This window comes from Astatotilapia calliptera, chromosome 13, assembly GCF_964374335.1.
Source record: "Astatotilapia calliptera chromosome 13, fAstCal68.1, whole genome shotgun sequence".
Classification (NCBI taxonomy): Eukaryota; Metazoa; Chordata; class Actinopteri; order Cichliformes; family Cichlidae; genus Astatotilapia; species Astatotilapia calliptera.
In genome coordinates this window covers 8,494,965-8,517,913 of record NC_137434.1, presented here as the reverse complement: position 1 = coordinate 8,517,913, position 22,949 = coordinate 8,494,965, and the positions used below count along the sequence as shown (strand labels likewise).

The following is a 22,949-nucleotide window of genomic DNA, read 5'->3' as shown; positions in this document are numbered from 1 at the left end:
CTGAGCCGTCACTCCAGAAGCCTTAGCAGCACACAGCCACCTGTCCACTCCTATCAGCGCTGCCTGTGTCCCTCTGTCTGGCCTCCACAAGCAGGACGGAGCGTGACGAGAGGATGACAAAAAACGAAAGCGAGAGAGAGAGAGAGAGAGTGGGGGAACAGCAAGACTGTGATGGGATGGAACAGAAAATAGCAAGAGCAAAGAGCTTTACTGTGTGATCGGAGACCGAATGGAGCTGCGTGTGAATTTGCAGTGACAGGTCTGTCCCCCTTCACCAATGCGTGGGATGACTGTCCACTAATGTCCTTCACTGTCCTCCAAGTTTCTCAGCGTGATTGGTTAGTCACAGCCTTGTCAGTCAGTGTTTTCATCACTTCAACATTTGGGTGTATTAGAAAGCCAATCCTGAGCCGGACATCCAATCAAATGCCTCTTCCTCAGATCGCCGTGCGATCGCTCTTATCATACGCAAGGCAACCAATGATTCGTGTCTGGACGGAAGTCAGCTTCAGAAATTATTTGCTAGAGTTTCTAATGGTATTCTTTTATGTGAATTATTTCTTTTTGTCTTTAAAATATACTTAAAATAATCAGAGTGTTAGGATGCCTGGGTCGTTGACACAGGGTTTTTGAGTTTATTATATTATTTATTATTTCTAGTCTTTGGTTTCTTTGAGTTCTGTCTTATGGTTTATGTCTCTGTCTTCTCTAGTTGCTCTGTCTCCCCTGTCAGCTGTATCCCCTTGTCTAGTTCGCGTCTCTGTGTATCCTTAGTTGCTATATCCCCGTGTCCCGTCAGTGTCTGTGTCTGCCCTGGTCCCACGTCTTTGTTTCCTCTGTTGCAGTGCGTGTGAGTCTGTGTCTTTAGTTCAGTCTGTGTCATGTTTCCTGTTTTATTCTGAAGGTCCTTGTCTGAGGTTAATGTATCTGGTTTCGCTTCCCCTTGTCTCGTTAGGCCTGATTTGCCCCAGCTGTGTTTCCCTCCTGTTACCCATTCCCTGATTGCTCCCTCTGTGTATTTAAGCCCTGTGTTTCTCTGTGTCTGTGTTGTGATCTACCGTTTATTTTGCTGTGTGTTTTGTCTGCCTGTATAAGTTATTTGGATTCTTACTTTTGTTCTGTTTGAGTTCAGTATTAAAGCTGTTTCAGTTTACGTTTGTCTCTGGAGTCTGCACCTTGGGTCCTTTTCCTGCCTGCACACAGCCGTCACATAACACAGAGTTGCAGTTCCCTATGACATTCATCATTGTGCACCTTAAAATACACAAAAACCTTGATGCCTCTTCTTCTGGAATCTCAACAGGAAACAAACAGATCACTTTGACTTTGTTCTGTTTTGGCAAGGTTACAGCATAGTGAGGAAGAATTTTTATTTTAAGCTGTGAACAGGTACCCAAACCATTTGTTTCCAGTACACTTCGCCTCCTTTTTAAGCTCTCTAATAGCGATTGCCTCCTTTCTATAGAAGACAGCCATGAATCTGTACACTACATATGCTACATTCACAGTCAAACTGCATGTTTCTTTGTGCTTCTCTCAGACATTTCATTAATCACTTAAACAGAGGTTCCACAGGAAATGTATATCAATATGAGTACTTCTACATTTTCATAGCTTATAAATATGTTTATCTTGTGTTACTGAGTATGTTCAGGCTGTACACAAAAGTTATACGCACAGATGTTGAGTGTGTGCTTTAGGAGGCGTGTATTTCTCTCAGGAGTGGCTAAAGAAAAGGCAGAGGGTGTCCACTCATCCGTGACAGATTTAGTCATAAATCTGTCGGATTAATACACAGCCTCTCAAGGACTCTTATGGTGTATGTTGTTGAAACACAGGAGTCACTTAAAGCCAGACTCAAGGTACAATTTGTCTTTGGCTCGATTCCACATCGCAGTTATTGATGTCACCAACACGTGTGTGAACACTTAAACATAAGTACACGTGCATACAGGAGAAAGGAAGCTGAAGAAAAGGTGAATGAGAGGAAGATGAAATGGAATACGGCAAATGTTTTGTTTCAGAGGAACTTTTGGGAAGATTTTTGTGTGGTAAATCTACTTTGTTTTGCAGCAGCAGACAGATATAACATCCTTTAAAGGGTTCTAGCTGTGATTTGTGTCCACTACCCAACAGGAACATTGTAGTCCTCTGCAGTTTTCAATTTACAAATGGGTTGCATTTGTTTATTTGAGACATAAAGACTTGGAAACATTATTGGTGAGCCATTTTCTCTTTTTTCCCATCTTTTTATTGTTAGCTATTTAACTGACCACCGTGGGGGAAAAGGTTTTACTGTCAGTCTCCGTATTTATTTTCATCCTACGGGGATATAAACTAACAGCATGCATCCTTTTTTCAGCTATTAAAGATGCCTCCCAAACACGTACTTCTCTCTTTATATGGAAATGGAGGTCCAAGCACTTATTTTCTGGCCACCACACTATTGTCATTCCAGGTAGATCTGTTTAGTTTACTTCTACGTCCAACTGGCTTCCCCGAGGCAACCTGTATCTGTAGACATTAACAAAGCGCACAACACCGTGGGCATAGAAAGCAGCAATGAGTTGATTTTAACTCATTTCCATCTTATTTCTAAAGGAATAGAAGAAAGATTCATTTGCTGTGTTTTTGACTGGTGGCAAGGGTGTAACTCATTGCATATGCCCCCAAGAGGTCTCTTAAAAGCATGAGTCTGAAACTGCTTAAATCCCTTGATGGAATCTGACTCATAAATTAGTCTCAAAGTGTTTCACATGAGCCAAATTGACTGATGGAGTTAAGTTTGTACGTTGCTATGACTGCCGAGGGTTTTAACTGAGAAGTGCATTGTGCTTGATGCTTGAGAGTCCATTTCTGTCTCTTCACTCACTCAGGATGTGTTGTGAGGATCTCACATTGCACCTCACCTGTGTGAGGTGTGGAAAAGAGCAAAAAGTTATTTTATTACATCCAGATCAATTCTTTCCCCATATCATTGATCATTTATTGTAACTAACAAATTAATACCTCCCTTGTTTCAGAAATGCTCATATGGATCCTGCTGCTGTCTGATGCTCCAGATATATATAATGAATTCATAAGAAAGACAGCTACAAACACATGAAAGTATTAAACATATCATCTCTACAGTGCACAACAAGACTAGAAAATGCAAATATTTTAGAAATTACTCCAAAATGTGTTTAAAACTTATATATTGTTGTTTATTTAAACTTTTTTCTGTCCGGAAATGCAGGTAAATAACCGTAATTTGTTGATTTAATCAACTACTAGTTTTTGTAAAACGGTAAATGTCAAAATGTATGCATACCAACAAAAATTATCATTTTGATTCAAGAGATTGCACACACAGGTGGATTAACCATTAAAAACATGACTGTATCATGAACCTTACATTGGGAAGTGGTCTAAAAAAATTGATAAAATTATTATTGTTGAGTCTCAATATCTGATTTGGGGACATATTCTGTCCTTATTTCCGTATTTTTTATATATTTTTATATATGGTGAATATAGAAATATTCCACATGCATGTGAGGTATTCTGTGATTTCAGCTCACATACTGACACTGGCCAGAAATTCTTTGTCCACATCTCAGCACCAAAACGGATCTTCTATAAAACATAAAATATAAATGACCAGAATATGCAGAAGTCAGGTTTTGCATACCTGATTTCTTTAAAATCCAAACTCTTTTCATCTTGATTTTGTCTCTCATACTTACCTCTTCAGTATCATGTCCATGACAGACTGAGATTTTTCTAAAATTCAGTGTCACAGTAAAGTATTTACCTCAGCTAAGACAAAGTCAGTAATAGGTCAGATTAACAAGATTCACCATAGCACATATTCCATATACAGTGGGGCAAAAAAGTATTTAGTCAGCCACCGATTGTGCAAGTTCCCCCACTTAAAATGATGACAGAGGTCAGTAATTTGCACCAGAGGTACACTTCAACTGTGAGAGACAGAATGTGAAAAAAAAAATCCATGAATCCACATGGTAGGATTTGTAAAGAATTTATTCGTAAATCAGGGTGGAAAATAAGTATTTGGTCAATAACAAAAATACAACTCAATACTTTGTAACATAACCTTTGTTGGCAATAACAGAGGTCAAACGTTTACTATAGGTCTTTACCAGGTTTGCACACACAGTAGCTGGTATTTTGGCCCATTCCTCCATGCAGATCTTCTCGAGAGCAGTGATGTTTTGGGGCTGTCGCCGAGCAACACGGACTTTCAACTCCCGCCACAGATTTTCTATGGGGTTGAGGTCTGGAGACTGGCTAGGCCACTCCAGGACTTTCAAATGCTTCTTACGGAGCCACTCCTTTGTTGCCCGGGCGGTGTGTTTTGGATCATTGTCATGTTAGAAGACCCAGCCTCGTTTCATCTTCAAAGTTCTCACTGATGGAAGGAGGTTTTGGCTCAAAATCTCACGATACATGGCCCCATTCATTCTGTCCTTAACACGGGTCAGTCGTCCTGTCCCCTTGGCAGAAAAACAGCCCCATAGCATGATGTTTCCACCCCCATGCTTCACAGTAGGTATGGTGTTCTTGGGATGCAACTCAGTATTCTTCTTCCTCCAAACACGACGAGTTGAGTTTATACCAAAAAGTTCTACTTTGGTTTCATCTGACCACATGACATTCTCCCAATCCTCTGCTGTATCATCCATGTGCTCTCTGGCAAACTTCAGACGGGCCTGGACATGCACTGGCTTCAGCAGCGGAACACGTCTGGCACTGCGGGATTTGATTCCCTGCCGTTGTAGTGTGTTACTGATGGTGACCTTTGTTACTTTGGTCCCAGCTCTCTGCAGGTCATTCACCAGGTCCCCCCGTGTGGTTCTGGGATCTTTGCTCACCGTTCTCATGATCATTTTGACCCCACGGGATGAGATCTTGCGTGGAGCCCCAGATCGAGGGAGATTATCAGTGGTCTTGTATGTCTTCCATTTTCTGATGATTGCTCCCACAGTTGATTTTTTCACACCAAGCTGCTTGCCTATTGTAGATTCACTCTTCCCAGTCTGGTGCAGGTCTACAATACTTTTCCTGGTGTCCTTCGAAAGCTCTTTGGTCTTGGCCATGGCGGAGTTTGGGGTCTGACTGTTTGAGGCTGTGGACAGGTGTCTTTTATACAGATGATGAGTTCAAACAGGTGCCATTCATACAGGTAACGAGTGGGGGACAGAAAAGCTTCTTACAGAAGACGTTACAGGTCTGTGAGAGCCAGAGATTTTCCTTGTTTGAGGTGACCAAATACTTATTTTCCACCCTGATTTACGAATAAATTCTTTACAAATCCTACCATGTGAATTCATGGATTTTTTTTTCACATTCTGTCTCTCACAGTTGAAGTGTACCTCTGGTGCAAATTACTGACCTCTGTCATCATTTTAAGTGGGGGAACTTGCACAATCGGTGGCTGACTAAATACTTTTTTGCCCCACTGTACATGAACAGGGACTGGTGCATTGGGGTGTGCATGCTCTGTTACCACACTGTCAGATATACCACAAACAGAGACTGCTGATAGCTATTGCAGCCGAGTATATTCAGTAGAATTTCCTTCTGTATGTGTGTAAGTTTATAGCACAGCTTTATGGAACAACATTATCGGATATTACCCTGTTGCTTCATTCAGGTTACTCTATCGCTCTCGCTTTTTATGATATGAGTGTTTGCGTCCTTGCATTGTGCTGCAATGGCATATAATTTGCACATGCTCTCGTTTGCTTTTGTGCTTTAGCTCTGCGCTTGCTATCTGTGATGCTGAAAAGTGTACGGCACTGTAGCTTGGAGTCACACTCTCATAATCACAACTGTTCTGTTTGACAGATGTGAAATTTATTTCTGCTTCTCACCACAATCTGTTTTCAAATTTTCTTCACGTGGTAATCTATAAAGTGGCAAATGCTTCACTTTAAAGTAGAAGTGCGCTGTATGAAATTAGCTCATGCTGCCAGTTAACTTATGACAGTGTTTTCCTGTGTGAATTTTTGATGGCAGTGATTGATGTGAGGCAGCGCGGCTTCAGCTTGGCATTGCTGATGTGTTTGAAGGCTCTCTTTGTCAGCGGATAGACAGTGCAGTAACATGAGTGGCATCATACTGACTCATCAGCCAAGTGATTGCATGACTTCAGTCTTACAGGCCCTGCCTCAAGACAACCCATCAAGTATTTATACAGAGCAGGTAAAGATCAAGATTCTCTCCAGCACCATCCTGCACAGTCAGTCAATCTCATATAGTTCGAGGTGGCTTCATCCATTCTTTCTTTTTTTTCTTCTTTTTTTTTGTTTGCTCCTGCTGGTAGACAGCTGAACATTGCCCATATATCCATTAAGCCTCTGTGCTCCATAAAATTTAAAGCTATAATTCACTGCATGCCTGAAATTGCAGTGCTGACAGTGCCTGTCCCAGTGAATCAGAACTCAGATGAACGAGAGGTCTAGAGATGTCACCAACATAATAAACAGGGCTTTGGCCTACAGCCCCTTTCCTTTCCCAAGCCTGAGGCCCCAGGGCAGGGCCGAGGCTAGTCCCCGTCTAACGCGCACGACTCTTATTGATCCAGCAGGGATTGATGTCCTCCAGCGGCTGATTTAGCTCCCCCCACGGGCCCCCATGCCTTTTCTAAAAGGTTGGGCTCAGTAAAACATCCAGGTGTTGCTCTCTATAGGTTAGCAAGTCTTCCTTGCTTTTTTCCTCCTCCTCTTCTTCCTCAGTTTCAGGCTTATGCCTATAGTGGTAGTGTGAATTTCAGTCCTGACATAGTGAAGCAAAAATGGTTTGTCTTTACGAACTCATGCTTTTGGAAAAGTGCTTGCAGTAATGGGGTGTATTTGTTACTCCCTTTAAGAAACATCATTGTTCTTCCTCCTCCCTTCCACTAACATCTACCCTCATTTTTCGCTGTTTCCTTATTGTGGCCATCTCACACTCCAGCCCAGACATTTAAACCTAAATGCTCTCATTGTTTTCTTTAAGCTTCTCAGTTAGGTATCCGTCCTCTTTGATTCTGTAAGCAGGTGGAAAGTGTTTTTATTTAACATTCATTCAACATCTTTATGGAACCTTCACAGCTTGAATGAGTAATCTGAAATTTGTGGGGTCTTAAGAAGACAGTCTCAGATACTTGATCTGCAAATCTAACAAGATGCGGTAGCTGTTTCAGTTCAGTCCCTAGATGTTTTTGTGGGCTTACCTTCCTTTGCTGTGTTTCTGACCCACTCATTCTCATTCCTATGCTGCCAGAAGCAGCGGATGTCACAGAGATATGCACAAGGTGTCCCTCAGGATCTGTGCTGTGATTCACTGGTTGCAGCAGTGTAGGATGCTGTATGAGAGGCTAGATTTAATTTCGTTTTGTTGTTTTTTTTATAATTGAAGTCTTTATTTGTTTTTAACATTTCACAACACAAAAACAAACAAAACAACCAACAAACAACAACAGAAAAAAAAAACTCAAATCAGTTAACTCAAATCTTTAAGTCTAATTTCGGTTTTTTTTAATGTTTTATGCTGTTTAACTTTTTTCTCTCTGATTGTTAGTTATATTTACACACAAAGCATCTTGATCAAGTTCATGATGGCAGTTCTTGCTGTCCTGGTAATGACGATGTCTCTGACTTTGTGACTTTAGTGTCACTTTACAAACGTGAATACAACCAAAAAGTGGAGAGAAAAGTGAGGAAGTAAGAGGTTCCGAGGACAATCGTAGAGAGAAAGGTGAAGTAGAGAGATGGTTCCTCTCGCCCATTGCTCTTGTCATGAATGCAGTGTTGCAGACTAGAAGGGATGGGGAGGGGGCAATATTAATGTGCACTGTATCATTCATAACAGTAATACTGGCATCACTTGCTGCTAAATAGCATCATTTGTCAGGCGAAAGGGCTTGGTGTCACAGTGTTAGAGATAAGCATTAGAGGGATACCTACGCTACACACACACACACACACACACACACCCAAACACAGCTGTGTATATGTGACTTTAGAGGACATTGCACTGACTTACATTCATTTTCTTTACTCCAACCTAAACTATAACCATTAGTTGCCTTACGTTAACCAAAACATAACATTCACCTTACATGTTAATACTTCAACCTAAATCATGACCCAAAGTATTTTACACCTTTTTTCTTTACCCACAATCCTGAAAATGAATCCTAATGTTAAACTAACACAGCATAAATAACTTGAAATGAAAAAACACAGTGTTTCAAAAATCTGTAAGAAAAAAACCAAAACAAAATGATACAATTAACCACTTTTCTACAATTTGTCGTTTATTGAAATGTCTAAATCTTTTTTCTACCTTAATTTATGCTAAGAATGTCTTTCACCAAAGTATAATATCCTAATACCTCAGAAATTTCCATATTTGAGGACAAAATAAATTATGTAGATCCTATTGTCTTTATCTAAGTACACCCATTTTGCTCTGTTAATGTCTATAACCTTAGGCAAGGTTAAAAAAAATCTGTTAATAAAACAAAACTGACCCACAGGAGCCAGAAAAGAAGTTCTCAGGCAGTGTTATTGGTCTCTGCACTAAATCTCTATGTAAAAAATTTATTTATTCCAATAATATATAACTGCACACATATTTGGTGATATAATATATTAGCATCTAGAGCAGCCCTTCGTTTGTCTAATCACGGCAGAGAATCTAACTCATATTCTCAGTAAGTTGGTCTCGGTTCATCTTTCTTCTCAGCAGTAAGAGTTAATCTTCCACAAGACTGTCTCTCATACATAGTCTGAAATGAACATTTGTTATCCTTCACTCAAGTGTATGTCTACCCACGTGGAGCAGACAATTCGTTCACAGTCGAGAGGGCCAAAAGGAGGAGGAAAAAAACAGTTATTATTGATGACTATGGGGTAAAATGCTTAATTTGCACCGTCTTCAACCAAATTATAACTCATATTGAAAGCAGCTGAATTTGCATAAATCTCATTAGACTGCAATGAGAGGGGTTCATAAATCGTTATATTAATTAGTCATTTTTGCCACCCTTTCATAAGAAAATGGGGTGTATTAATAAAACGAGAGGGGTGTGTGATTGTGAAGCCTAATTGGTCACTGTATTAAGCAGTGTGGTGCGCAAGTGACAGATTTGATTTAGTTTGGCTTCACTTCTGTTGTCTGGCCAGGGAGGGGGGACAAGTGTTTGTGTCTGTGCAATTATTGAATGATCTGTTTATTTTCTCTTCTGTCCATGCACTCATTTTAAAAAAACAAACCTGTTCCTAATTAACAGTCAAATGCTTACCTCAGCATATATCACCCTGAGGTCAAGAGGCAGTCAAAGAAAATTACACCCCAGATTAAGTTTCTGTGTTTCCGTGAGGTTATCCTGTCTTGACATTTAGGATAAATTCTCACATTTTTGAATTTACAAACAGCATTTTTTGCATTAACAGTGTGAGCACAAATAGCAGTTACAAGGCAAAGATAAGCCCACAGTGTTTTGGTATAGTCTTCTTCTTCTTCTTCTTCTTTCGGCCGATCCCTTAATCTCCCTCCATGTCATCCAACCCGTGACAACAATCCTCCGCCTTTGTCTTTGGCCAACACAAGCACAGTTTCCACCGGCACCCTGTTGGCCAACAACACTGAGGACGGTCATTCTTAACCTGGACCCCGACCGATCATTGATGAGCCGTGTGTTTGATTTGGCAAAGATTTTTGCCGGATGCCCCTCCTGACATAACCCACATTTATCTGGGCTTGGGACCAGGGAAATACACTGGCTTGGCTGGGTTCTCGCTCTAGTCCATCCATTCATTTTCCCAAGCACTTATGCAGCTAGTGAGGAGGGTGCTGGAGCCCATCCCAGCTATGATAGGTTGAGAGGCAGGAAACAAACACAGGCAAAGTCTGTCACCGGACAGATCAGAGGCACAGGGCAGAAATGAATAGGAATTTCAAACTAGGTATCTGTGAAGTGACAGTGACTGGTATCTTAAAGTATTTTATGTACTGTACGTTTTGGACTTTAGTGAGGAAAACCTTGCCTCTGATATTTGTGAAAAAGCTTCTAATCCTTCCCGGATTCATATATTTCTTAATTTTTTTAATATATATAATATTATTTACAATGCTGTGCACAGGCAGTTTGACCCTGGAGGGTAATGAGCCTTGCCAACCAGCTTGGAGGTCTTGATACCGTCTTCTGTGCCGCTCTTAAACACAGCCTCATGATACATCTGTCCAGCGTGGCGGATTAACCTGCATGATAGCACGCCACCTCTGGTTTTGATTAGCCAGCTTCTACTGTTTATGATGAATGAAGCCCGTGAGCTGCTGCAGCTCCAATTAAAAATCCTTTGCTCCTGCACGCTACTGCATTTCTTTGTGCTGAGCAAGAAATGTCGTCAAGTCGTCTTCAGCCGTTACACTACCAGGACATCTGGAGTTTTACAACATATAGTTGTTGTGGTTCTCTCTTTTTTAGTAGGTTTCCTTGAATATAATGTTGAGAAGTCAGAGTTTCTGTCACAATCATGGTACCTTGTTAACTCTTTTGCATTTTATTTTGATGTATTTATTTATATATATATATATTTTTTGATCAATTTTTAATGCAAGGCTAACTTTTACATGTAACATGCAAATTGGAAATTCTGATAGGACAACTGCATTTGTGTGAATATTCAGGAATTGCATGCTCTCACAAATCAGCGCTTTCTAAATTGGCTCAGTCATTAAAAATTTGTTGATGCCTACTTTGACTTTGCAGGACTTCTGACCTTTGACTCTCTCGCTGACAGGTTCATCGGTGGCCCAGCTGAAGGCAGATGATCCTGAAGGCGAACCCCTCATCTATGGGGTTTCAGGAGAAGAGGCCATGAAGTATTTCGCTGTGACCAAAGAAACCGGTGTGGTCTGGCTTCGACAGCAACTCGACCGTGAGGTACAAACAAACAAACTCGTGCACACACATACTAAATGCTACACACACGCTCATACATTACCAAAGCAAATGCACCGGGTACAAGAAAAGACACACAGAACAATTTTGAAAATAGGATACGCGGCGTAAATTATCAAATGATGAAAGAGTCCCGAAAAGTGCAAAACAATGTGAGGGGAAAAGCACAAAGGACGTCGAGCTCAGAGTGGCTTCTGTAGCTCCTTTTTGTTTTCTGTCTCTGATTTTCTGCTCTGCTCCTTTGCTTTACATGTCTATGCAAATTTTGTGCTGATATGGATCTCTGTCTCCACCAGACCAAGTCAGAGATGCAGGTTGAATTCTACGTGAGTGACAATCAAGAGGTAAGAGACCGATTTGCACTGCGTTCATAGTTGTGACACATTTCTTCACACGCTGACATCCTGCATATAGCCTGACCTCATATCACACAGAGGCCTTGCAATCTGTCTCTTTTTCAGTCTCTCACTTTTACACTTACCCTTATTTCTCTTCCTCACATGACACCTGTCCGACTCAACACAGTATAGTTGCTGAAACAAGTGACATTCCACCTACTCTCCCCAGCGAGAAATCTGTCACACACCTGTCCTGTTTTCTTTGACTCTGAATCGTGGCTTTGTGTCACATTTACATTGACTCTTTGTCAGGAAACGTGTGGCAGTGGCTTTGGAACTATTTAACCAAGGTGTTTCTTTCCCCAGGTGGTCAAAGACACAGTTAACATCCAGATCGGAGATGTGAACGATAACGCCCCAAACTTCCACGGGCAGCCATACACTGTCAATATTCCAGAGGTGAGGATGCCCGGACATTATTTACCGATTGTACTCGAGTGGAAATGAGACTGTGATTTTATTCATTACTCTGGTATACATGAAAAAGAAAAGTCATCATATGCAAGACAATTTCTGTATAATTTGCTGGTTTTTTGAACATCAAAACAATGTCAAAGTAAACAAAAAACTTTTATTTCCAGTAGAAGAACATTTTCCTCTGGAATCTGTACTTCAAACTGATGAAAACTTTGGAAAACAAAGAGCTGCAATGAATTTTCAGAAACACTAAGGAAACATAAATAAAATTCACCTCACGTCATGCCTATTGCAACAGCTGTATCTGCACAGTGGCTACGTCTGATTTATGGTGATCATCTCCTATTCATAGTGCATTTTTGTCTTTGCCATGCTGGAAATAGCAGTGTTTTGCTGCACCTGTGATCTTCCCACGATTTCAGGAGTTGTCTTCCAGCTAATGTTTAGAGAATGTGTACAGCCTCCTTTGCAGGGAAAAGAAAACTCCAGTGCAAACCTCAATCTCTATTCTCTCCTTTTTCTGTCCTCCCACTGAATCGGCTACCTTCCTTCTCAGCTCTCACTTCTTTCCATCTTTGTGTCTCGTCTATGCCCTCTCCCTCATCTAATCCTTGATATGAAGTAATTGCCAGAGTGGAGGACTTCAAACAGGGACTGAAATCCACACACACACACACAAACACATACACATCCACAAGTCTTGTTGTGTTTATATTGAGCACATACCCCTTTGTGAGTCTTCACCAAATCTTCAAAGCCACTGGCTTTTTCTCTCCCAATCCATAAAGTCAGGCAAATAAATGGGAGAAATAAGGACTGTTTAGACGAGGCTGTTTAGATCACCCACCAGGGAAGATTCTCTCAGGCCATTGCATTGAACCGCCACTAAGTTGTGTGGGACTCACTTATAGTCCACATGCAGACGTTTCAAGCTCTGCAAACAACAGGATTCAGTTTAGCCTTGAGAAAGCCATTAAACAGGGCTGCGTTTGACCCTCAGTCACTCACATACTGTTAGTTCCCTTGCATCACTTACTGAATTACTACTGCTGTCAATCCTGGCATCCTATTGATTAAAAAATTTAAGCTTATTTGTTTGAGGCTACAGAGAGTGGAAATAAATCAGACTCCAGTGTAGTCCCAGGCAGTACATACATCCGAGTTTTCCCCAGCATTTCTTTACATTGGAAATAGTGTAAGCCTGTAAAGTGAGCCATCGCTGAAAAGAAAACATGCAAACCATGTGTGTGTGTGCAAACACAATGTTAGACTAATGCAAGTGAAATATGTTTTATCACACATCTCAGTGAACTAAACTGCGTACTTTGCTCGACAAAATGAGACACTGCAATTTCATTCATATTTTCACGACTGCGTTGCAATCACAATGCAGCACACAGTCCAATCTGTACGCACAGAGCTCTTTATTAAGCCGCTCTCTTTTCCACTTAAATCCTTTGCCAGTTTTGGCAACTGTTTTCCTTCATTTCAAGTCAGCCTCTTCCTCATTTTGCCCTGTTTCTCCTTCCTCTACCCTTTTCGCCACCTTATATTATTTCTCAGCAACTTTAGTTACCTGCATTTTTATGGCCTCATTACTTCCGTGACCCTAGGCGACCTTTAGCGGGCAAAGCAAACATGCTGCAACATCACTTCATCATGCTGTCACTCACTGGACATGCCACAATGACTGCGGGTTAAAGTGCCATCAGCGCATCAAAGGAGAAGATGGGAAACGGCGATGAGTGTGGAGGATGAAAGAGTGGCAGAAGTAACAAAGCAGAGGCGACAAACAAAGGATTCAAACAATGAGATTTACCGCAAGTGACAGAGAACGCAGGACGGAAAGAAAAGACCAGAAACAACACAAAGATTCTCGTGGGTTTTTCGAAGAAATAGGACAGGAGGTGTTATGAAGTGAGGCTCGACGGCACTGTCCAGATGAAGCAATGTGAGTGGCAAGGTGAGCAGTGCAGGAGGCAGAATAGCAGAGAGTGTGTGTAAATGTCATTTTAATTTGTAGAGCCATAAAGAGGGTGAAGGGGAGCAGGTGGGCTGCTAGCATTCCCTCTGTCAGTGCTAATGAGCTCGCCAGATTTACAGCATCCACACAGTTAGGCAGCCAGCAGCAGAGACCGGATACAAAGAGCGACAACTATTACCTAAAATAATGTTTTGATGGAACAGCAGATGGGCTACAACACAAATCCATTACTGGATGAGAAGGCAGAGTGAACGTACAACACACTGAGAAGCATTTTTTCACATTCCCTAAACTCAACAAATAGTCCTCTATAAAGGGAGCCCTCTGTTGACAAGCTCAAAAGCTTTTGCTGAGTGTGCGTCTGTGCAGCACCGAGATCTGAGCAATTTGGAGCCCATCCGTTATTTAAAGACCAACCTTCCCAATACCTCACACACTCCTCAGCTCAGCTGCCTGACCCTTACACTCACCCACCGGGAGCCGGTCAGTGCCACTGAAATAATATCAAACGCCACCAGAAACAGCTTCTGTTAAGTGCGCCCAGTGTGTGCCACCTCCTGCTGTTCAGACAATCCTTGTTCTTGAACACAGTTTCCTTCTTTTTTATTTTTTTAGTCATTTATTCTCATCTAATCCTCGTTCTCTCCAGCATTTTTTTTGTCATTCTCGCTTACGCACACACACACACACACACACACACACACACATATATATAACACCCAGCACGCCCCTGCGGGCGGTTTATCCTTCAAGCTCGGGTCCTCTACCAGAGGCCTGGGAGCTTGAGGGTCCTGCGCAGTATCTTAGCTGTTCCCAGGACTGCGCTCTTCTGGACAGAGATCTCCGATGTTGTTCCCGGGATCTGCTGGAGCCACTCGCCTAGCTTGGGAGTCACCGCACCTAGTGCTCCGATTACCACGGGGACCACCGTTACCTTCACCCTCCACATCCTCTTGAGCTCTTCTCTGAGCCCTTGGTATTTCTCCAGCTTCTCGTGTTCCTTCTTCCTGATATTGCTGTCATTCGGAACCGCTACATCGATCACTACGGCCGTCTTCTTCTGTTTGTCTACCACCACTATGTCCGGTTGGTTAGCCACCACCATTTTGTCCGTCTGTATCTGGAAGTCCCACAGGATCTTAGCTCGGTCATTCTCCACCACCCTTGGGGGCATCTCCCATTTTGACCTCGGGACTTCTAGGTTATACTCGGCACAGATGTTCCTGTACACTATGCCGGCCACTTGGTTATGGCGTTCCATGTATGCCTTGCCTGCTAGCATCTTGCACCCTGCTGTTATGTGCTGGATTGTCTCTGGATAGCGTAGTGGTTAAACTACACGCCTTTGGAACAGAGGATCGCAAGTTCGATTCCTGCCTGGGGCGTCTGTATCCAGTAAGGGTCCTAAGGCTAGACCCCCTATGCTAAGCAAGCCTACCGCAGACATGAGCGAGACAGATAAATATGAAGGCATGCCGGCTCGGACGTCGCCCGGATCAACAAGGTCCGCGTCAGGTGTTGAGGAACCAGGGCACCCTGACGAAAAGTGGGCTACTGGAACAAGAAGGCATCGGTGGGCAAGGGACGAAAACAGGGCGTTGTTGGAATGCTACTACGCAAGTAACCCCGGCGGAAGGGGCTACATGAATAGGATGAGGGACATATATATATATATATATATATTTATTAGGGGTGCAACGATATTCGTATCGATATTGAACCGTTCGATACAGTGCTTTCGGTTCGGTACGCATATGTATCGAACAATACAACATTTGTAATTTATTTTATCAACTTTCCTTCTGACGATGCTGTCTGTGTTGAGCGCTCAGTGAATCTGCGTTCGACTACTCCGCCTAGGCTGCACTGTCGAGCGCAGATCTACTGAGCGCTCCACACAGACAGCATAGTCAGAAGGAAGAGCGCAGGGCAAGCTAGCAAGACAGAAGTTAAGCTCTCCTTGCAACATGGACCTCCCCCACCCTCATTTAGATCTGGCGTTTGGAATTATTTTGGTTTTCATGTGACGTATGACCCTGAAGGTAAGCGCGTCATGGACTAAAGTAAAACAGTATGTTGGATGTGCCATGCAATGCTCAATTACATGGGTGGGAACTAGTGTGTTAGCGCAGTTAGCTCGTTAACGTGTTGGCCGTCTAGCCCCATGCACGGGGCGATCGGCGGTAGCTCGTTAACTGAGATTTGCCATGTTGTGGCGTTAAGGTCATTTCAACGAGATTAACCTGAAAGCACTAGTGGGAACACAACGAATATGACTGCACATTTACGCCGACATCATCCTAGTGCAAAGACAAAAACAACAAGCATGCTACTAACTTTAGCCGAGTCATTTAGACAGCTGTTAGCACGTGATTCTCCTTATGCTGCTGAGAATATAGCCCAGAAGAAGCGGATAGTATAGCTTTTATTTTGGAAAGAGACATTTCTCTGTAATAAACTCTCTTTTCCAAAGATGAGTGATTCCTCAATCAGATACAGGGCTTGCAATATCGCTAGCCCGACGTCCTGGGGCTAGCGATTTTTTTCAGTCGGGCTACCGCTTTCTCTCTTCACACACACACACCAGGCAGTCCCGCTACACACATCCCGAATACATTTCCCATCAGGCTTCATCCTTAAAGGGCCATGCCTGTAACACAGGGCTTGCAAAATCGCTAGCCCGACGTCCCGGGGCTAGCGATTTTTCCAGTTGGGCTACCAAAATCTATCTCTTCCCTGCCCGTCGGGCTATTGTAGGAAAAATATATGTCAATGCTTTTGCATTCTTTCGGAAATGTAGCTGGGTAATTATGTCATTGGCATCGGTGAGCCACTGTCAATATGTGACATATTGAAATCGCGTTTGAATTTGCGCTTGTTTTTTTGCTTTCACTTTGCAATCGTGCGAACTGTGTATAGAGAGCGACAGCACTGATCTGTGAGTGATGATAATTTGTGCACCAATTCCTCTGACATCGTCTTATTAATCGTTAGCTTACTATGCAAACATGACAAGTGAAATCTCCCGCAGCTTACACATGTGAGAGGTTGATCGCGCAGAGAATCGCTGAGCTTATGTGAGTGAGTGTGTAAAAGCATTTCAGTTCTGCTGAGCCAAATAAGACAGGTCAGGGTGAAGAAGTGACAGCCAAAGAAAAGCTTACCACAAAACGGAGAAGTTATGACAAATCAGACTATAAGGCAAAAAGAAAGTGCAGCTTTATGGTTTCATGGACAAAAGAATTTCTGTGGCTGCGATATGACGAGCTAAATAACCAGGGCTGCACATAAGTGGTCCGCAGGTGCGCATTCGCTGTCAAAATAAAAAACACGCACAAGGGTTAGGGTTAAATTTAAAAACTGTACTTTTGAGTTAAAATATATATTTATAATTTTAATAAATGACAAATTAAAAAGGCATGAACATTTTTTTGTATCGAAAAAATATCGAACCGTGACACCAAAGTATCGAACCGAACCGTGAATTTTGTGTATCGTTGCACCCCTAATATATATATATATATATATATATATATATATATATATATATATATACACTTCACACAGATACATTTATTCAGAGTTTATAGCCATTATCTCTACTCAGTTTCCAATGACCCCTGCAAAGCATCACTATAGTAAAATGTGCTTTTTTTTTTATTTTGGTTGAGCCCTCCACTCACAATATTGCAGAATTCAGATAGCATATCTTTTTCATCCTCTAGTCAATACTCTCATTCACCCCTCCCTACAGTAAATATGCAATGCAGTGGAATCCTGTCTTGGATAACGCAGTAATGATGAACATGAGATTGTATAGCCGACTTCTGACCAGCGCTGTAATGCGGTGCATAGATGGATTAAACGTATTGGCAAACAAGCAGACAGGCAAGAGGCTCCTAGTGATATATACCCAAACTTTATCTGTTTACTGTCTCTCAGGTATGTCAGGCAGGTGAGCAAATCCCTCCTCAGCCTCTATTTTCTATCAGCCATATCTCAGTGTCCCTCTCTAACCTACGGTAATCTCTGATGAACTATGGCTGATGATATAAAGCAGAACAACCCAAGGTGGAAACCCTTCAGGTGAAAGTCAGACATCTAAAGAAAGAAAAGCCCTCCATTCTGGCGAGTTGCTGTGCCTGTTTTTGTTTCTTTTCTTTTTTATAGAAATATACTATTAGGACTCATTCTTAGAAACTCTAGCTAGACAAATATCTATCTGCTTTCTCATATTTTTGATTAATTAGAGGGTTTTACCTGTTTATGCGTTTGTTTTATAAACGTGTGGAATTCAAATCTTCATTGTTTTAGCTTTCCGTTGTTGGCTACTACTTTCTCCCACAGGTTTGAGATGGATAGCATGAAGACATTTCACATGCTAAACACACAAACACAGAGGCAAATGCACTCATATTTTAGATAATATTGGCAGAGGGTGTTTGAGAGCTCCTATTATGCCTGCGAATGAGCTGTTTAGTGCTTGATGTAGGCTTTGGCAGCAAAGCAGAGGCACCTGCTATTTGATGTGCCCTCTGTCGCTGTCAGGTAGAACATAGACAAATCTGTTATATTCCTTTCTTCTTTGCCTTTGTTCACTTCTGAAAGCTGAAATTCAATCTCTACTATTTTATCACCTTCTGCCCTGTATCTTAGCGGGTTGCAGCATCTGAAGGTAATTTGTTTACCAGGTAAGAAAAAAATATCTTAGCCTAAAAAGCAAATACAGTATATGGATGCCTTATATCTTTACATTTGCAAGGTTGTCTGAGAACTTGAAAACAAAAGTCTTGCTTGTTGTGAAATACATTTCTTTTGAAATTATCCTCATGAAATATGTGTTACTGAGTGTTTACATATCCCACATATGCACTGCACGCAAACACAAACACACTGCACAGAAACACACACCTGCTTTCGATATGAAACTCGCAAACTCACTCCCTTTCTCTTTCATTTTCTCCCCCTCTCTCTCTTTTTACCTCCTAAAAGTCGGATTTGGCCCATAATTATATTAGTATCATCTCTCCTGGTCTCTCCTATGGTGAAATTGAATCTAGTGGTTACAGAGCTGAGTGGTGGCTGGTTGACAGGCGCAGGCCTCGAAGAGAATTCTGCTTGACACTAAGACCCTGAGCCCCATAGGGAGGGATGGAGGGATTTATGAAGAAAGAGGAAAAAAATGGATAAAGTGAGAAGGTTAAATGGGAAGCAGTCAATATTTTACTCACCTAAGGCACCATTTATAACTTTCCACTTTCTACAGTTTTGGTGCACAGAATCTAATCCTAGGGAAACGTTGTACGTCCCCATTTTTGGAGAAGAAATGGGATGCTGTTCGAAATGTAGAGAAAAACCAAAAATGATTTCTAACCACGTAAAGCCTTTGGCGCAAATAGTATAAAGTCCGCTTGAAAATCTCGTAACTAATTAAGCAGAAAGGCGATGAATAATATGACTGGCAGTGTTGGGGTAATTGTTACTTTTCTTAAAAGTAGTGCAGTACATTACCTAATTACTCACCAGAGAAAGTCATTCATTACACTGCTCATTACGTTACTCTCTTGTTAATCTATAAAATGACCTGAAACACATTGGCTCATAATGATGTTATACAAACAGACTGTCCCAGACCCTATCGTAATGAGGACACACATAGGACCTATGAACACAAAACCGACAATAAACCGACAACGCAACGATCAAAACCAGCCTAAAGACACTTCAGTTGACACAGTGGTTCTATTTCAGAAACATAAACAGGACTGCTCGTCACTGCTGTTTTTTACCTGTTGAAGTTCAGGCTCTGGCTGCTGGGCCGGGGTGGGAATGCACTCATCTTTATCACTCTGGGTTCTTGGCTAGCTTTGCGTTAGCTCGCTGTCTGTGCAAATGCTTTCAGCGGACTTGAGTTCTGTCAGCAGTATAATGCAGTCGTCTCCATCTTGAACACAGTTTGCGCTTTACCATCACTCTCTTGTCCTTAAAGTAAGTCCATATCTCTGCAGTAGACTGCTCCACCATTTATTTTCCTGCCCTCACACACATCTGACATCAGTTGACTGTAGCACAACCGCGCAGAAGAAAAAAAACGTGTTTTTTAATTTGCCCAATGTGCAGATAGGGGCAGAATCTTTGTTACTTTGTTACTTTGCAAGTAACAACATAATTGTATCTGTAATGTAATGACAAAAATTAGCACGTGGCACATTAATACGCCTTACACCCAACACTGAGGACTGGGTGTGGGGAGTGGAAAATTGAGATCTATGTTTTGTCCTCTGTTGTCAGCTAACAGTTTACATCATGCCTACTTTTCTGAAGTGTTGCAATAGGTAAGCTGAACTTCATGTCTGCATTGCTCATTCTGAATGGAATAGGTTCTTTTCTTTTTTGACTGATTAATTTTTAGACTTCAGTGAGCCTTTCTGGACAAAATAGCTACTTAAGGGAGTTGTCAGAGAGATTGTCGAGCCTGTACACCAATTTTTTCCCGCATCCTTTCCAGTCCAAGGGTTAACACAACACATACTGCCAGGGCATCACATACTCTGCCATTCGTGAAGGTAAATCACCTTCTCTTCCTCTCTTTATCTTTCTGTCATTTACTTTATCCCGCTGAGCATGAAGAGCACCTTGATTTGTGTGCTACGCAGAGATGGGTGGAGAATTTGTCTGTCAAAAAAAAGGGAGGGCTCATGTTTGCGAGTGACCATCGGAAAGTGTATTTCGGGGAGAGGGAGACAAGGGGAGAGAAAAAGCGAGGAGTAAAGAAAGTAAGGTGAGAGCACACAAGGAAAGCCTGGAAAGGGGCAAGATTGAAGGGAGAGGGAGAACGGTGTGCACTCCCAAAAGCCATTAAAGTTTGATTCACCCACTCCTCACTCTTTGAATAAATCAACCTGTCGTTCCCTCTCTCCCTTTCTTTCAAGTCTGTGGTTCCCACCTCTCTGTGCCCACCCCCACCCTGCCTTTGGCACTCTCCTTCTCTCTAACACTCCGTTAGCAGAATTGTGAATTCTGACGAGTTTTGCCAACATAAAAGACAGCTACGCATGTTGTCAGTCCCTCCATATTTTGTAGCTGCTTGTGTTAATGTTTATGTGTGTATAGGAGACAGAGGAAGATAGAGTGCTAGCTCTCATGGCACTTTTGTGTTTTTTAGACCTTTCAAATACACGATTTAATCTGACAGCATCTGTACGTGTTGGCTACATGTATGAATGAGCACCCCGGTGTCTTTTCCATAAGTACTTATCTCTTTCAACACAGCACATTTAACGGATCGGCACAAAAGATTAGACCAGTCTGATCTATAATGGGACGTGTTTGTGTGTAGTGAGCGCTGATGTTTGTTGTCACTTTTGAGTTGTTCAGCTCACTTAAAAGTTTGGTGAATAGGATATGCCGCAGAAATATGGGAAAATATAGATTTTTGTCCATCATGTAGTAAGAAAATTTTTACTTAATTCAACCACATCATTTGTTGTACCGTCTAATCTACGGTGTATGACAAACGTTCTCCATCACTGGATGAATGAAACTGTGAGACACATTGCCGTGAAAGTCACCTACAGAGTTTGGCCACCATGTGCCACGACGACAGCGTCATTACACCTCTCTGAAACTCTGTGTGTATATATATATATATATATCTACTAGGGGTGCAACGATACTCGTATCGATATTGAACCGTTCGATACAGTGCTTTCGGTTCGGTACGCATATGTATCGAACAATACAACATTTGTAATTTATTTTATCAACTTTCCTTCTGACGATGCTGTCTGTGTTGAGCGCTCAGTGAATCTGCGTTCGACTACTCCGCCTAGGCTGCACTGTCGAGCGCAGATCCACTGAGCGTTCAACACAGACAGCATGGTCAGAAGGAAGAGCGCAGGGCAAGCTAGCGAGACAGAAGTTAAGCTCTCCTTGCAACATGGCAAATTGAACCTCCACCACCCTCAGTGGCGTTTGGAATTCTTTTGGTTTTCATGTGACGTATGACCCTGAAGGTAAGCGCGTCATGGACTAAAGTAAAACAGTATGTTGGATGTGCCACGCAATGCTCAATTACATGGGTGGGAACTAGTGTGTTAGCGCAGTTAGCTCGTTAATGTGTTGGCCGTCTAGCCCCATGCAGGGGTAGCTCGTTAACGGAGATTTGCCGTGTTGTGGCGTTAACGTCATTTCAACGAGATTAACGCTGACAGCACTAGTGGGAACACAACGAATATGACTGCACATTTACGCCGACATCATCCTAGTGCAAAGACAAGTGGAAGCAGACAAAAACAACAAGCATGCATGCTAAAAACTTTACCCGAGTCATTTAGACAGCCGTTAGCACATGATTCTCCTTGTGGGGACCTGATATGTTTAATATTGTGGCGAGCTCAGACAAGGAGGAGACGGAGGTATTGTTTGGTCTTGCTTCCCGTGAGCTAGCCAGGGAGCACAGCCGTTTATTGACATCTGCAGAAGAACACTGCCGCTAGCTAACTGCTCAGCGCGGCAACCGCACAGCAACAACAACACACAGAGCGCCCTCTGACCCCGGAAGGACACACCGTCGCAGCGAGAAGGCGTCACCCGTCACTATGGCAACATAAACAAAACATAACTGTACAAACAGAACCCCGAACAGCCCTGACCCGCTACATAGCCCCCACCTAAGGGGTCAGTCGTCCCCGACGACCCCATTGCCCCACACAAAGTCCTGCAAATGTCCAGGTGCCTTCTTTTGGCGCACCGCCGGTCACGACCGGCGGGGGAAAAGTCACTCGGGTCAGAACATGGGGTGCCACCATCATCCCACTTCTGACACTAATGTGGCGAGCTCAGACAACGAGGAGACGGAGGTGTCGTTTGGTTTTGCTTCCCGTGAGCTAGCCAGGGAGCACAGCCGTTTATTGACATCTGCAGAAGAACACTGCCGCTAGCTAACTGCTCAGCGCGGCAACCGCACAGCAACAACAACAACAACACACAGGGCGCCCTCTGACCCCGGAAGGACACACCGTCGCAGCGAGAGGGCGTCACCCGTCACTATGGCAACATAAACAAAACATAACTGTACAAACAGAACCCCGAACAGCCCTGACCCGCTACAATATGCTGCTGAGAATATAGCCCAGAAGAAGCGTATAGTATAGCTTTTATTTTGGAAAGAGCCATTTCTCTGTAATAA

The 22,949-nt window shown here is 42.5% G+C and overlaps 1 protein-coding gene across 1 annotated transcript in view; it reads left to right on the top strand.

Moving 5' to 3' along the window:
- LOC145419802 (cadherin-23-like) overlaps nt 1-22,949 on the top strand; it is a 100,796-nt gene that overhangs the window by 23,811 nt on the left and 54,036 nt on the right. The window contains exons 3-5 of the mRNA XM_080288318.1: nt 10,800-10,942; nt 11,257-11,304; nt 11,665-11,757. Of these exons, the coding sequence (XP_080144444.1) occupies nt 10,800-10,942; nt 11,257-11,304; nt 11,665-11,757 (284 nt within the window). The remainder of the gene's footprint in view (nt 1-10,799; nt 10,943-11,256; nt 11,305-11,664; nt 11,758-22,949) is intronic.